The sequence below is a fragment of the Schistocerca cancellata genome, chromosome 3 (assembly GCF_023864275.1).
Source record: "Schistocerca cancellata isolate TAMUIC-IGC-003103 chromosome 3, iqSchCanc2.1, whole genome shotgun sequence".
Classification (NCBI taxonomy): Eukaryota; Metazoa; Arthropoda; class Insecta; order Orthoptera; family Acrididae; genus Schistocerca; species Schistocerca cancellata.
This window is the reverse complement of record NC_064628.1, coordinates 560056043-560068974: the sequence shown is the minus strand read 5'-3', so window position 1 is coordinate 560068974 and position 12932 is coordinate 560056043. Positions and strand designations below refer to the sequence as shown.

Below are 12932 nucleotides of genomic sequence, written 5' to 3'. Positions count from 1 at the left end.
GCGGTCGCGCGGTTCCCGACTGTATCACCTAGAACCACTCGGCAACCCCGGCCGGCTCAGAAATTATCGTTTTTACCTAAATATTATCTGTCCAACCATATCACTTCCATAAAAGGGATTCGAATGATTACTGACACTGAAGTTATGATTACTTAATTGCTGTCTGAAACGATTTTAGCTAGGTAACTTGTGTGTTTGTGTTAGGTGCAAACGTCAATGCTTCAGTAAATTGCAAAAAGAAGAGAAGCTGGAGATATTTAGTACATTTTACGATTATGAAATCTAAAATGAACAAGATATCCACCTACCGAGATTTAATGAATGGCATCCCATTAAACAGCGAAGACCTAGGGCCGTTAATCCAAACGGAGAACAGTAGAAAGTGGTACGTGACTTTGCATATACATAATACGTAAAGTGAATTTTATCCACAGTGGATGCAGTAGAACTCCGTGACTGCTCCTTTATAGAGTGTAGAAAAATTTCCGTTACCAGTCACAATAAAAGATCATTTATTCGTCCCACGATCGGTTTCTGGCTTGTGCTCATCTTCAGGTGTTTATACATTCATGCACATGTTTATATTTCTGAAGATCACTGTGTAAATACAAATTAATTATTTGCTGGTGACTAAATAGATAAAAGTGGAACAATTGTAAGTGGCAAGCAGCATTTGTCGAAAATATATCTGTACTTACATAAAGATGACGCATCATTATTATAAGTACGCTGTAGTGACAGTCTTTCAACTTAGTTGCACGTTTGTTATCATTTTCACGTCCATATTTCATTTGTATAAAGTTTAGCTGCGTATTTCACTATTACAATTGATGCTTCATCTTTATGTAAGTACAGATATATTTTTGACAAATGCTGCCTTGCCATTTACAATTGTTCCACTTATATCTATTTAGTCACCAGCAAATATATATATATTTTTTTGTATTTATACAGTGATCTCCAGCAATATAAACATGTAAATGAATACATAAACACCTGAGGATGGGCACAAGCCCGAAATCGCTCATGTGACGAATAAATAATCTTTTATTGTGACTGGTAGCGGAAATTTTTCTGCAACATATTACGTAATTAGACATCAGGAGCGTCTGCAGGTATGTAGGAATGCATTCATTAGCTTACATGGTATAACGCAAAAGCGTGTAGTCAGGATTGCTAAGCTGCTGGCGAAAGGTGAAATCCCAGTAGACAAGAGAGGATTTAATAAGAAGGCGAATGTTATATCACATGAAATCTGCACTGAAATTCGGGACCATATTTTCAGGTTTCCTGTCAAAACATCTCATTATTGGGGAAAAGAAGTAAAGTACATGGATGCAAGGCTGAACCTTAAAAAATGCATGAATTATTTTGTGAAGAACATCCTAATCTTAAATTAAAATATGCATTTTACGTTAATTATTTCAACAAGAACTTTGACTACATATTCGGTAGACCCCAAATACAGTAGATATGTGCAGCACCTGTGAAAAACTTCAAGTCAAAGAGAAGTCTCCGCACTTACCGCAAAATATTAAATTAGCGGCAGGAAGTGAACTACGCATTCACATGCGCAAAAGTCGCAAATTTTATTCCTGTATGAAAGCATGCTCAGAATCCTGTCAGCCCAATGATACAGTCTGTGTTGCCTTGGAGGTTCACTCTTGTTGCCAATAACAGGTGACATTTTTGTGGAACATTTTGAACAACAAGCGCTAAGTGATGCGCCACTAAAGTCATCTTGGCTTCGCTTTGTGGATGACACGTTTATTAAAAAGCCGCGCAGAAAAGAAGAGCTTCATGGATTCCTCAATTTCTTAACTGAGATGTAATCCAATGTTAACTTCGCCTTGGAGGTAGAGAGTGAGAGCAGTCTCCTTGCCTAGACATGTTGATATATAGATGATCTGACAACACCCCAGGACACAGCATGGCTATTAACACAATTAAGTATTTAGATACGAATTCACACCCCCACCCAGTACAGAAGCAAATAGCGGTCAATACACACAGTCTTCACGTGCCTTCCGTATCAGTCACAATAACATTCTGAAATCGGAGTTGGTTATCTTAAAGAAGACATGAAGGCCAACGGCTATGATGGTTCGTCCATAGACAGGGCTTTCGAACGAAATATTAACTAAGGTAATAGGAAGGACGAGGGCTCGTCTTTTCGTTCTGTTTCCTATAGTTACTGAGCGCATCCGCAGAATTCTGCGAAATAAGATACACAAAACATTTTTGCCAGTCGGAATAAAATACGAGACCTTTGTCGTCGCAAAATGCGCAAAATGGACGCCCCTGATTATCTCCACTCTGCTTGAATCTATGAAATGACGTGCAGCTGTGCCAGCGTGTACATAGGGGAAACGGATGGGACTATAAAAGAATGCGTTGAAGGACAAAAATGCCACAAACGATTAAAGAAAATTGTGAAATATGCAGTAGCGGAACACCACAACTGCGACCGTGACATTGATTTCAACAACATACGTGTACTGGTAAAGCAAACTAACATTTTTGGAAGAAAAGTCCGAGAAGTGATTGTGATTTCATAGAGCGAATGTAACTTCGATATAGAAGACGGTTACGGGCTTCCGGCATCGTAGCTTCCCGCCATTAGGGAAGTGAACACACAGCCGCTGTGCGAGAGCAGTACAGACAACGTCCAGCTCTGCCCATTTCGCTTCTACTCAATGACGATAGCCCACCATTAGCCGTCGGAGGAACTTTATACAGTAACTCTTCTTCAGCATAGCGCGGGAAAACTCCTTTCCTATCCAGTGACGATGGCTCAATTGTAGCCGCTCGAATTGTATCCAGTAACCCCACTTCTTCAGCATAAGCACTGGTAAACATCTTTTAAAAGAGAAAGAAACACTATGACAGTGTTCAGCTGACCGTATACACCGCAATATCCTCAAGTGGACCCCGCAGATGGGTCGAAAGGTCGATCAGGTAGAAGAAAGATGATATAGCTTGGCAACCTAAAAGATTTTACCTTCAATGATTTCACTTTGTTGACACATTTCAGATAAACATAGTATATCCTGTTTAAGGTGATATAACTCCTCTCCCAAATCCACTAATCTGTTTGCACATCCAAATTTATGTTGTTTGTAATCCCTAGATATGAAGTACCGTAAGAAATTGGGTTTCAGAGGTTCATATTAAAATCCTTTCAGGCAAACTTTGTGGAGCAGCAAAAGCAGCTGGTTATATTCAATCATCTGAAGTCATTGCCAGAGTTCAGTTTGGGACCAATAGAAGTTTAAATTGCTACATGCTCATGGCGTTAAATTTGTCAATGCCGCAGATGAACAATGGCAGTAGGTAGCATCGTCTTCCATTATCAGACTGACACAGTCACCTTGGCCAGTTCACAGTCGTTTTAGTGACAGGAGGCTCGGCCATACCTGTTTTTTGCTTGAGCACACTGTTGTACATTATGAGAAAAGGCAGTAAAGAGGAACTGTATGGAGAATATGGTAGGGACTTTGAGAAGTTTGTCTAAGTAGTGGCTATTGGTGTTTATGAATGGAAGTTGAAGCAGAGTAGTCTCAGGGCAATTTGCATGACGTCCCAGGACTTTGAAGATGTCACATTTACCCACTTTCATCATGAGGCACTGTCTACAAGTTAATTTATCTATTGGACAGCATCCATCCTTTATCATCCAACGACTTGTAATAATAAAAGTGATCATCAAAATATGTTTTTATAGATAGAACTTTCTACCAAATGCTCTCTTCCCTTACGCGACTAATAAGCACTGATGTCTTCAGAAGAAGTACACCGTGCAGTTGATATATAGAACTAGGGAATTGTTTTGTTTGTTCGGTTTCGACACTGTACTTGTTTTACAAGAACATTTTTATTTATGTCAGTGGGCTTTGGTTGAAGTGTTATTAACAATGAACAAGAAAAAAAAGCTGTATGGTTATAAAAGCAGTAGTGTGGCAATCACTAGTAGATCCTGAAAGTCTCCTCGGGTTTTCTTCCGGATCCTAAAATCTACATGATTCACTGCTTCGGCGATTCATCTGTCTACCATCTTCAGGAGCACGGTGTTGCTGCTGTCTCCAGCGGAAAACTCCTACCAAGGTTGCAAATCCTCGCCCTGTATGGGCCACCCATCACAGTTGCTGCATGTGTGAATTCCTAAGGGACCAAACTGCTGAGGTCATCGGTCTTTGCTACCCTCAAAGACTGGAACTGCAGTGCCTCCCTTAGCCGAACACCGACGGGAACGATATATTGCACTGAGAGACTATTTTCAAACACCCTAGCTCGCCGCACCGAATAACGTTCTGTTTTGGTGCGGGATAGTAAAATATCCCAGGTCCTGCTAAGAGGAAAATCTCGCCAGAAATCATTTATCACAGACCCCTAATGTTGGAAGGTAGACGGAACACACACTTGGTGTTAAAACTTTTTTAAATTCTTCCAGTTTTAAACGATATACCCCCAGCGTGAGGGATAAAGGCCACAGATCCATGCTCCTCTTCGTACACTTCTCTAGGTGGTCCAAGCTCCATACGCTGACGTATCTGCTTATCAGAGTATCCACTTTCCTTAAAAACAGCCATCAAATGTACAAGTTCTTGGATAAAATGGTCCGCTTTGGAAATGGCATAATGCTCTGCATACGAGAGTCCTAAGGACACCATTGCGTTGGTATGGTGGAGGGCAACATTAGCATGCACATACCGATTGGTGTGTGTCGGCTTTCTTTAGACACTGTGTCCCAGAGTATCATATTGTTTTTTATAAACCAAAACATCCAAAAATAGAAGCTTCCCATCATTTTCAGTCTCCACGGTTAATTTAATAGTAGGACGAAGACAGCTGAAGTGGTCCAAAACCTGTTGAGAGCGTCACGTCCATGAGGCCAGACGGAAATGTATTATGTACATATCTCCTAAAGCACCTTAATTGGAAAGCTGAAGTCCTGTTACAGTGTTCTACTAAGGTCGGCGCCAGCTGCCCAGTCTTTGAGTGTGGCAACTGTGATGGGCGGCGCATGCAACACGTACAGTGCGGACGACTATACAGGACAACGATTTTTAACCTTGGCATAAGCTTTCAGCGGGAGTCAACAGCAGCGTCGACGGATTGTCGAAATACTGAATCATGTTAATTTTAGGATCCGGCAGCGAACCCGAGGAGACTTTCAAGACTTACTACCCCAAGAAAACCTACACTGTCACACTAGTAGAGCCTGCATGCATACGCACCTTGCCCTGGTGTATGGCTGGGCTGTTGTCACCCAGTAGCAGCTCATTGGCACACCTGGTGAAGCGCTCGCAGCCCAAGAAGGGGAGGTACTCGTGGTTGAGAGTCGGGTCGTGAGCCAGCTGCTGCCTCACTGTGTGCACCCATGGCATCACCCACGGCCGGCCCTCCTCTGTCCGGTACGCTGCAAATATGAGAGAACACAGCTTAACTAATGCTAACAGTGCCAGTGCCTTGCTCTGCCACAGTAAAGTAGAAATATCACAAGTTAGCGTTACCGCCTCAGCAGAGTGTTGTATGATTACACACTTTTAAAGGCTGTGAGGGTAATTTGTACAATAAGTTCCAGAAATGTTGTTTCCCTGTTTCAAGTGAAACAAAGTTGTCTAAGCAAATCTGTGCATCAGATAGATTCATTCATGGACATGTTGAAGTTGTTCTTCGCACATCCGTCTACAGATAGGATGGGGTACACCAGCTGCCACTATTGTTTTAGTATGAATGAATCCTCCACTAACTCAGTATTTATTCAGTATGTAACCATGTTTACAGAACGGGAATGTAAAATGACTCGATCCATAACATTACGACTTATCGTGCAAAGTGATCCGTTGAACATGAATTTACCCTGTATTTAAAGATCTTGCTTTTTTGCTAACTATTTTCGCCCTGAAATGCACCATATTTAGGCCCCTCCATGATGAATTGGACACTTAATTAGATAACTGCCATCATAAACATAATGCTTGTTGATATAATTGGGCTTTCAGTTCCATAAGCAAGAAAGGAGGAATTCATAATTGCAGGCATCGAATTGATTATGGCTTCTATTGAAGTATTCGTATATTATGGTGACTAAACAGTTATAGAGTGGCCTGAAGATGGTGGATTGTAGCACTGAAATCGACAGCAGATAAAGTGAGAACTTTAAATACAGCTGTAGGTTTCAGATCCTCAGGTGTACTGGGACAGCATAGTTATTAGCACACTGCCTGCAAAAGGCAAGGATCTAGAATAGAATCCTAGTCTAGTACACAAACTGAACTTGTCACATAATCATTATAACAGATTCTCTGTTTAGAGTAAAATCATTAATTTTTAAAAACTTTTGATGTGATATTGATGTCTGTTTCGTAGTTTCCTGTATTTAAGATGAAGTAAAGCCTTGTGTCACACATTCCGATGGATTTCAGCAGATCTTCATCGGTTTTATCTGCTGCCATCCCGCACACTAATGGGGAACTGAAGTGACAAAAACCAAACGAACATAGTCGGTGTCAGCATCAAGCGACTCACATGAAGATGACTTGCACACGCTCGGATGAAATATCGCTTGTGATTGTGGACGACGACCAGCTGCAGTTCCTGAACATCACGGAATGTTTACATAATTATTAACCGACTAGAATATTCGTATGATTAGTTTTGTACCCCGTCTTTATTTATCCACAGAAGTACAAAACACTTAATCTTGCAAGTCTTAAAAATATCACACTTGTTACTATCGGAAACGACCAACCGTACAGGTAGCGACAATGAACGCCGTAACAGGTATGTTCACTAGAACACCTAACAACAGGGCGACAACTGCACGACAACCTATTGCGTACGGGTTGCACAACAAGAGGTGAACCAGTTGTGTCGGAACGAGTCAAACGCGCGCGCAGGTCTTGCATAAGCAAAGGACGCGACCTCATCTCCACTACGGCTCCCCCTGGGGCGAATGTTATGCTTTTTAAATTCTGCTCGCTTGTCAAATAAATTAACGCCTTATCAGATGAACTCCACATTTCATAATTTTTTGTGACCCTTAACATTCTATCACTCATATAGAAAGGAGTGTTGCAAGCCAGATTTCAAATCCTAAACATTGCCTTTTTTCAGAACGAGAAAATTTAAGATTTTATCATCATATTTATATTTAAAACTCTATTTTTAAATAAAGAGATCAATTAGCGGCCAACCCAAATCTCAACTCAAAACCCATAGTATCCTCCCTCTAGGCGATCTTATAAAAACCTGATATCACCTAACTTACTACTGAGGAAACTACAAAAAACTTGGCTTTCAAGACACAAGTGCATTCCTTTCCGTACCCCAAGCCCGCATCACCCGAAACTCAGGAGGAAATGACATATGACCCGGATTTAAGCACGGAACAATAAATTGCTGTCATTCCGTTTAACCAAACGGAGGCGAAGCTTTCATTCGTAGACGGTTGCTCTTTGTGTTATATGTTAATTATCTGGCAGACAGTATCGACAGTAACCTGAGACTTTTTGCAAATTATGTAGTTGTCTATAATGAAGCACTATCTGAAAAAATTAAAGAAATAATTTGTAAGATTTGATTTCGAAGCGGTGCACATACTGGCAACTTGTGTTAAATTTTCAGAAATGTAAAATTGCGTAGAAGAGGCGAAAACGTACAGTAACACCTTATGACTACAATATGAAGGAGTCAAAATTGGAACCATAGGAGTCAAGTAGGGAAATAAAATGGAATGACCACAGAGGCTTAGTCGCAGACAAAGCAGGTGGTTGACTTTGGTTCAGTAGTAGAATACCGAGAAAGTACCGAGGAGATTGCTAACGAAACACTCATCGATCCATACTATAATACTGCTTAAGAGTGTGCGATCCACATCAAGTAGTACTAACAGTGGATTTTGACCTTATACAGTGAACGGCAGGACGTATCGTTGTAGGATCGCCTGACCACCGGTAGAGCGTCGCGAAGATGCTGAAAGATCCGAACTGGCAGACGAGCGAAGAAAGGCGCCAACTAACCCGTGAAGGCCTACCTGCAAAGTTTTGAAAACCATTATTAAGTGAGGGACCCATGGATATACTACAACCCGCTACGAATCGCTCCCGTAGATTCAGTGAAGCCGATATTAATTCCAACACGCAAAGCTGTTTAAGCAATAAAAACTTCCGAGCTCCATTCTCAAATGGTGTGGAAGTATTCTCCGCCATATAATTCACAGCGGCTTGCAGAGTATAGATGTAAATGGATCAGAATGCTTTTCATCTCATTGTCTAACGGAATGTAGAGAGAATTTCCAAATCAATCGCTTTATTCTGACAATATTATTTCATTTCCGTGCGCAATAACGTTATTTAAGTAGTATCTAAAAAAGAAAAGAAGACACGCTACGAAAGAATTAAGCGAATGACACGGAAATCAGTAGAGGTGATGAACATGTAGAGACTGACACATTAGTCCATTTACGGAAAAATTGGATGATTTATTCAAGAGAAAAGACTTTACAAATCGAGGAAATCAGTAACACGTTGGTCCACCTCTGGACATTATACAAGGAGTTCTTCGGCTTGGCACTGACTGATAAAGTTGTTGGATGTCCTGCTGAGGTACATCGTGGTAAATTCTGTCCAATTGGCACTTGAGATCGTCAAAATCCGGAACTGGTTAGAAGGCCCTCTCCACAGTGCTCCAGCCAACAAAGCTCCAAACGTTCTCAACTGGGCAGAGATCCGGCGAACTTGTTGGTCATTCTAGAGCTTGGCAGGCATGAGGACAAACAGTAGATACTCTCGCCGTGTGCGAGCGGGTATTGTCTTGTTGAAAGGTAAGTCCAGGATGGCTTGCAATGAAGTGCAAGAAAATGGGGTGTAGAATGTCGTCGACGTACCGCTGTGCTGTAAGGTGCCGTGGATGAAAACCAAAGCGGTCCTGATACGAAATGAAATGGCACCCGAGACCATCACTTCTGACTGTCTGACAATATGGCGGGCGACATTGAGGTTGGTATCCCTCCGCTCTCTGGGTCATCCCTTGTCATTGGGGCTTAGTCCAAAGCGGAACTCATCATTGAACACAGTTCTACTTCGGTCAGTGAGATCCCAGGCCGAATTTGTCCGGCACCATTGCAGACGAACTATTTAGTGTACAGAGGTCATTGGTAGTCGGCCCAAGGAGCGCCGTGATCTCAGCCCCCTTTCTGTGAGCTTCGTTGTAATGGCCCTTGTAGTAACTGACGGACCAGTTGCACGTCGGATCGATGACAATGATGACTTCGGGTCTCTGAGTATCTTTCTGACGATTGCTCCGTCCCACACGTTCCGTCGTCTCCCTAAGTCGACCGCTTCCTTCTTGACACCGCGTTCGGCCCTCGGCGTTGTGTTCGGCCGTGGTTCATCCAGTCTTGCCAACTAATAGTGGCATCTCTCCTATTAAAATGTAGAGCGGTCCACCGATTACTCAGACCGGCTTCTGTGAGCCCAACTACGCGTCCCGTCTCAAATACTGGCATCTGAGTATATTTTTCAAGCGCCTATGTGCGAGGCATAGTTATTGTCCTACTGAGAACACGGAATGAAATTGTCAAAGATTTTATGCCCTCGTGTCGATATCTCCCCTGTTTACTACTCTTGCCAGCTGCGCATCAAACATTCATCCATAGGCAGCCAAAGTTTACAGTTTTGCATTTTCCGTCGATCTTCTAATGGCTATCAATTTGTGACAAATTTGCACAACTCCTTCGTGGTGTGTCCTTTTTTGTCTTAGAGCGTATTATGTTACTTTATCTACCTCGTTCTTAAGTTTTACAGACTACTTGCTGTTGCTGCTAGACAGCTAGAGGGTGTCTTCTCCCTGGTACACTTGCTATACTATCAGCACCAAAGCGTTGCTGGCTGCGTACATGTACAGGCGTATAAATACTGACGCAAACGATTCGTTAAGGAGCGAGATCTGTGCGAGCGAAACAAGCGTCACATAGAGTGCGAGGGCGCATGTTTTTGACGAAGCAAACAGGCCCACAAGCTAGCGGTGACCTCACGTCATTGAGAGACACTTGTTGACCTGCGCTCATTCCGGCTCGTCTACATCAGGCGCCTAGGCACAGATCTTACTGCGCAGTCCACCACTCAACAAAACAGCTTCAATTGGGGCTCGCCGTAAGCAATAGCCAATTACAGGTCTGCGCAGTCCACCACTCAACAAAACAGCTTCAATTGGGGCTCGCCGTAAGCAATAGCCAATTACAGGTCTGCGCAGTCACAAATACCGCGTGCGTCAAGCTGACGGAATGGACTGCAGGCACACCAATAAAGATATCTTTCTGAAATCACTCTTCGGGCATTTCCGCATGGAGTAGTACGCTATTTTTTAAATTTATTAATTATTTATTGCAAAAACCGAGACCATAAAATAAAGGACAAAGCTACATCTTTGTTCCAGACAATGCCATTTCATTATTTTGTATTTTTTAAGTTATATCGTTTCCGAAGGATCGTTGAAAACGGTCACATTCATTAAATATCTGAGAGCAAGCGTGTGAAGCGACTGAAAGTGCAACGATCATATAAAAGTAATCATAGGGAAGGCAGATGGCAGGCATTCCTTGGGAGAAACCTTAGGGAGTGTATATCACGCATGGAGGAGGGACTTGCAAAATCCTCGTTAGACCGATCCTTGAGTATTGTTTCTCAGTCTGGGACCCCAACCAAGCAAGACTGATACAGGAAATAAAGAAGATCCAAAGAGGAGCAGCGCGTTTTTTGAAGCATTCATTTAGTAAACACAAAAGCATGACAGAAATGCTTTTTCAGCTACCGTTATGTACAGTAAAAGAGAGGCATTGTACATTACGATGAGATTTCCTATCAAAATTTCGGGAGCGTACATTCCTTGAAGAGTCAGCCAGTATACTGCCTCCTCCCGCATACAGCTCCCGAGAAGACCGTGAAGATAAAATCACAGACATTCGTTCTCACACGAAGGCTCACCAGCAATCATTCTTCCCGGGTACCATTCGTGATCTAAGGTGTACGGGTGGGAGTATCAGTGTGGTTTTGCTGCTGTGTTATATTTTGATGATAGTATTACAGTACTTTTAGCGTAGTTGATTTAATAGTCGATCTTTACCTAGTTAACACAGAAATTTCGTGTCCAACATAACCACCCAAGGATTAGAATTCAGTGTTCCCAGGTCTGCTCAACTGAACCCAGTGTCTTCGCCTGATATTATTAACAGCTGAGCTGTTTAGCGTAATAGTTATTAGCTGAAGCAAGTAACTTTATTATCGACTGTTGTTTTATGTCCGTTTAGCCGGAAGGGTGCACTTCCGTCTTGTGGTTACTGGAAAAAGATTGCTCGAGTCGACTCTCCTAATCTACTCTGTGGCCTCTTATCGGGTCCTTTTTCTCCACCCTGTAGATAAGTTTTCATATTTCTACGTGGAACTTGTCACGATTTGACGTATCTTAAAATTTGCATGTGCTTGTAACACTTCTGAATGTAATATTATTAATTAGTGCTCAGGGTGACACCTGATGTAATATGACTCTATGAAAATCGCGCCCAGTGAGATTCGCGCCCAACCAGAAATATGTGAGACTCGCGCCGAATACCTGCTACCCTTTGTGTCGGGCTTACCCGCGCCCGGGCCGTCCTAATCACCCTAAACTACCTGCTCCTCGGACACAGGGACCTGCCCCCCTGCCCCCCCCCCCCCCCCCCCCCGCCACGGTACTAGGCACAGCCACCGACTGTCTGATACACAAACACAGCCTTTGTGCCCCTCTGGCTTAAACAGAGGGAATCTAAAGAAGGTGGTGTTACATGGATGTGCTTACGCCGAAAAGCGGATCATTGCAAGGGAAAGCTGCTTTCGAGAAACGGAGAATACATTTATTTCAATTGTGGGAAAAACTTGACGAATGGCCGATATCGCAGTTGCCTCAAAGTCGACCTTTACTTGTTTAGGACACCACTCAGGGACTGCCTGTTTTATCAGACGAAACAGACGAACATGTGTATCTTTCTTCTTATTAGGGAGCTCTGCAAATACAATAGGAAGAATGTTTGTTTCTTTAATCGGGCCTCCTAATTCTACGTGTATGGTGTTGATTTGTGTAAACTGCTTGCATCAGCTCTTAAATGTTCCATCCATTAAAAAATGGGAACATGTTTTTAAACTTTCTTTTCCTTTGCTTCCACTGAAAATCATTATTCACTCCTCTTATCTATCGTTTTCCAGAAGAAAGCTACTGCCATCTCCCATTTTTAATAGCTCTTCATGAAGATCAATTTCATAAGAGTTATTAGCCTCTTGTTGGTTCCCCCGCGCTTGACTCCATCGACGACGCACGGTTCTCTTCATAGATTCTGAATTAGGCATCACTGTAATAAAGTCATAAACTTTATTATGTAGACTTGGCGTTTCGTCCGCGTATATCACCGATAACTGTGTAGTTTCTTCTCGAGACTTTCTCTTCGCCCTTTCCACTTGCTTTCTCACTTTCAGAGCCGCATCGTCAGGTGGTCCACAGAGATGTTCTAAAACGTTCAATACTTCTCCGTTCCTCGAAAGCAGCTTTCCCTTGCAATGATCCGCTTTTCGGCGTTTGCACATCCATGTGACAACACCTTCTTTAGATTCCCTCTGTTTCAGATACGCGTAACGTTTGTAATGAGCAGGAGGCCTGCCCTTGTTCGTTCTAATAACTTCCATAATGGTTGTCACGTTAGGAACTTCGAAAGCAAACTGGGCGGGCGGATGAGGAGGAGGAGGAGGAGGAGGAGGAGGGGAGACAAGGGACCCAACCCCTCGGAGCAGGTAAATTCGTGGCAAATGTCCAGCGTGGCAAATGTCCGGCGTGGCAACTATCCGGACACCGTCGGAAGAGTTCACAACGCGCGATTCGTGTATTCTTGACACAGTAGTTCA

The 12932-nt window shown here is 42.7% G+C and overlaps 1 protein-coding gene across 1 annotated transcript in view; it reads right to left on the bottom strand.

Moving 5' to 3' along the window:
• The window catches only part of LOC126175408 (aspartate aminotransferase, cytoplasmic-like), a 67331-nt gene that overhangs the window by 36463 nt on the left and 17936 nt on the right, over positions 1–12932 (bottom strand). Inside the window, exon 2 of the mRNA XM_049922203.1 lies at positions 5238–5419. Within this exon, the coding sequence (XP_049778160.1) occupies positions 5238–5419 (182 nt within the window). The remainder of the gene's footprint in view (positions 1–5237; positions 5420–12932) is intronic.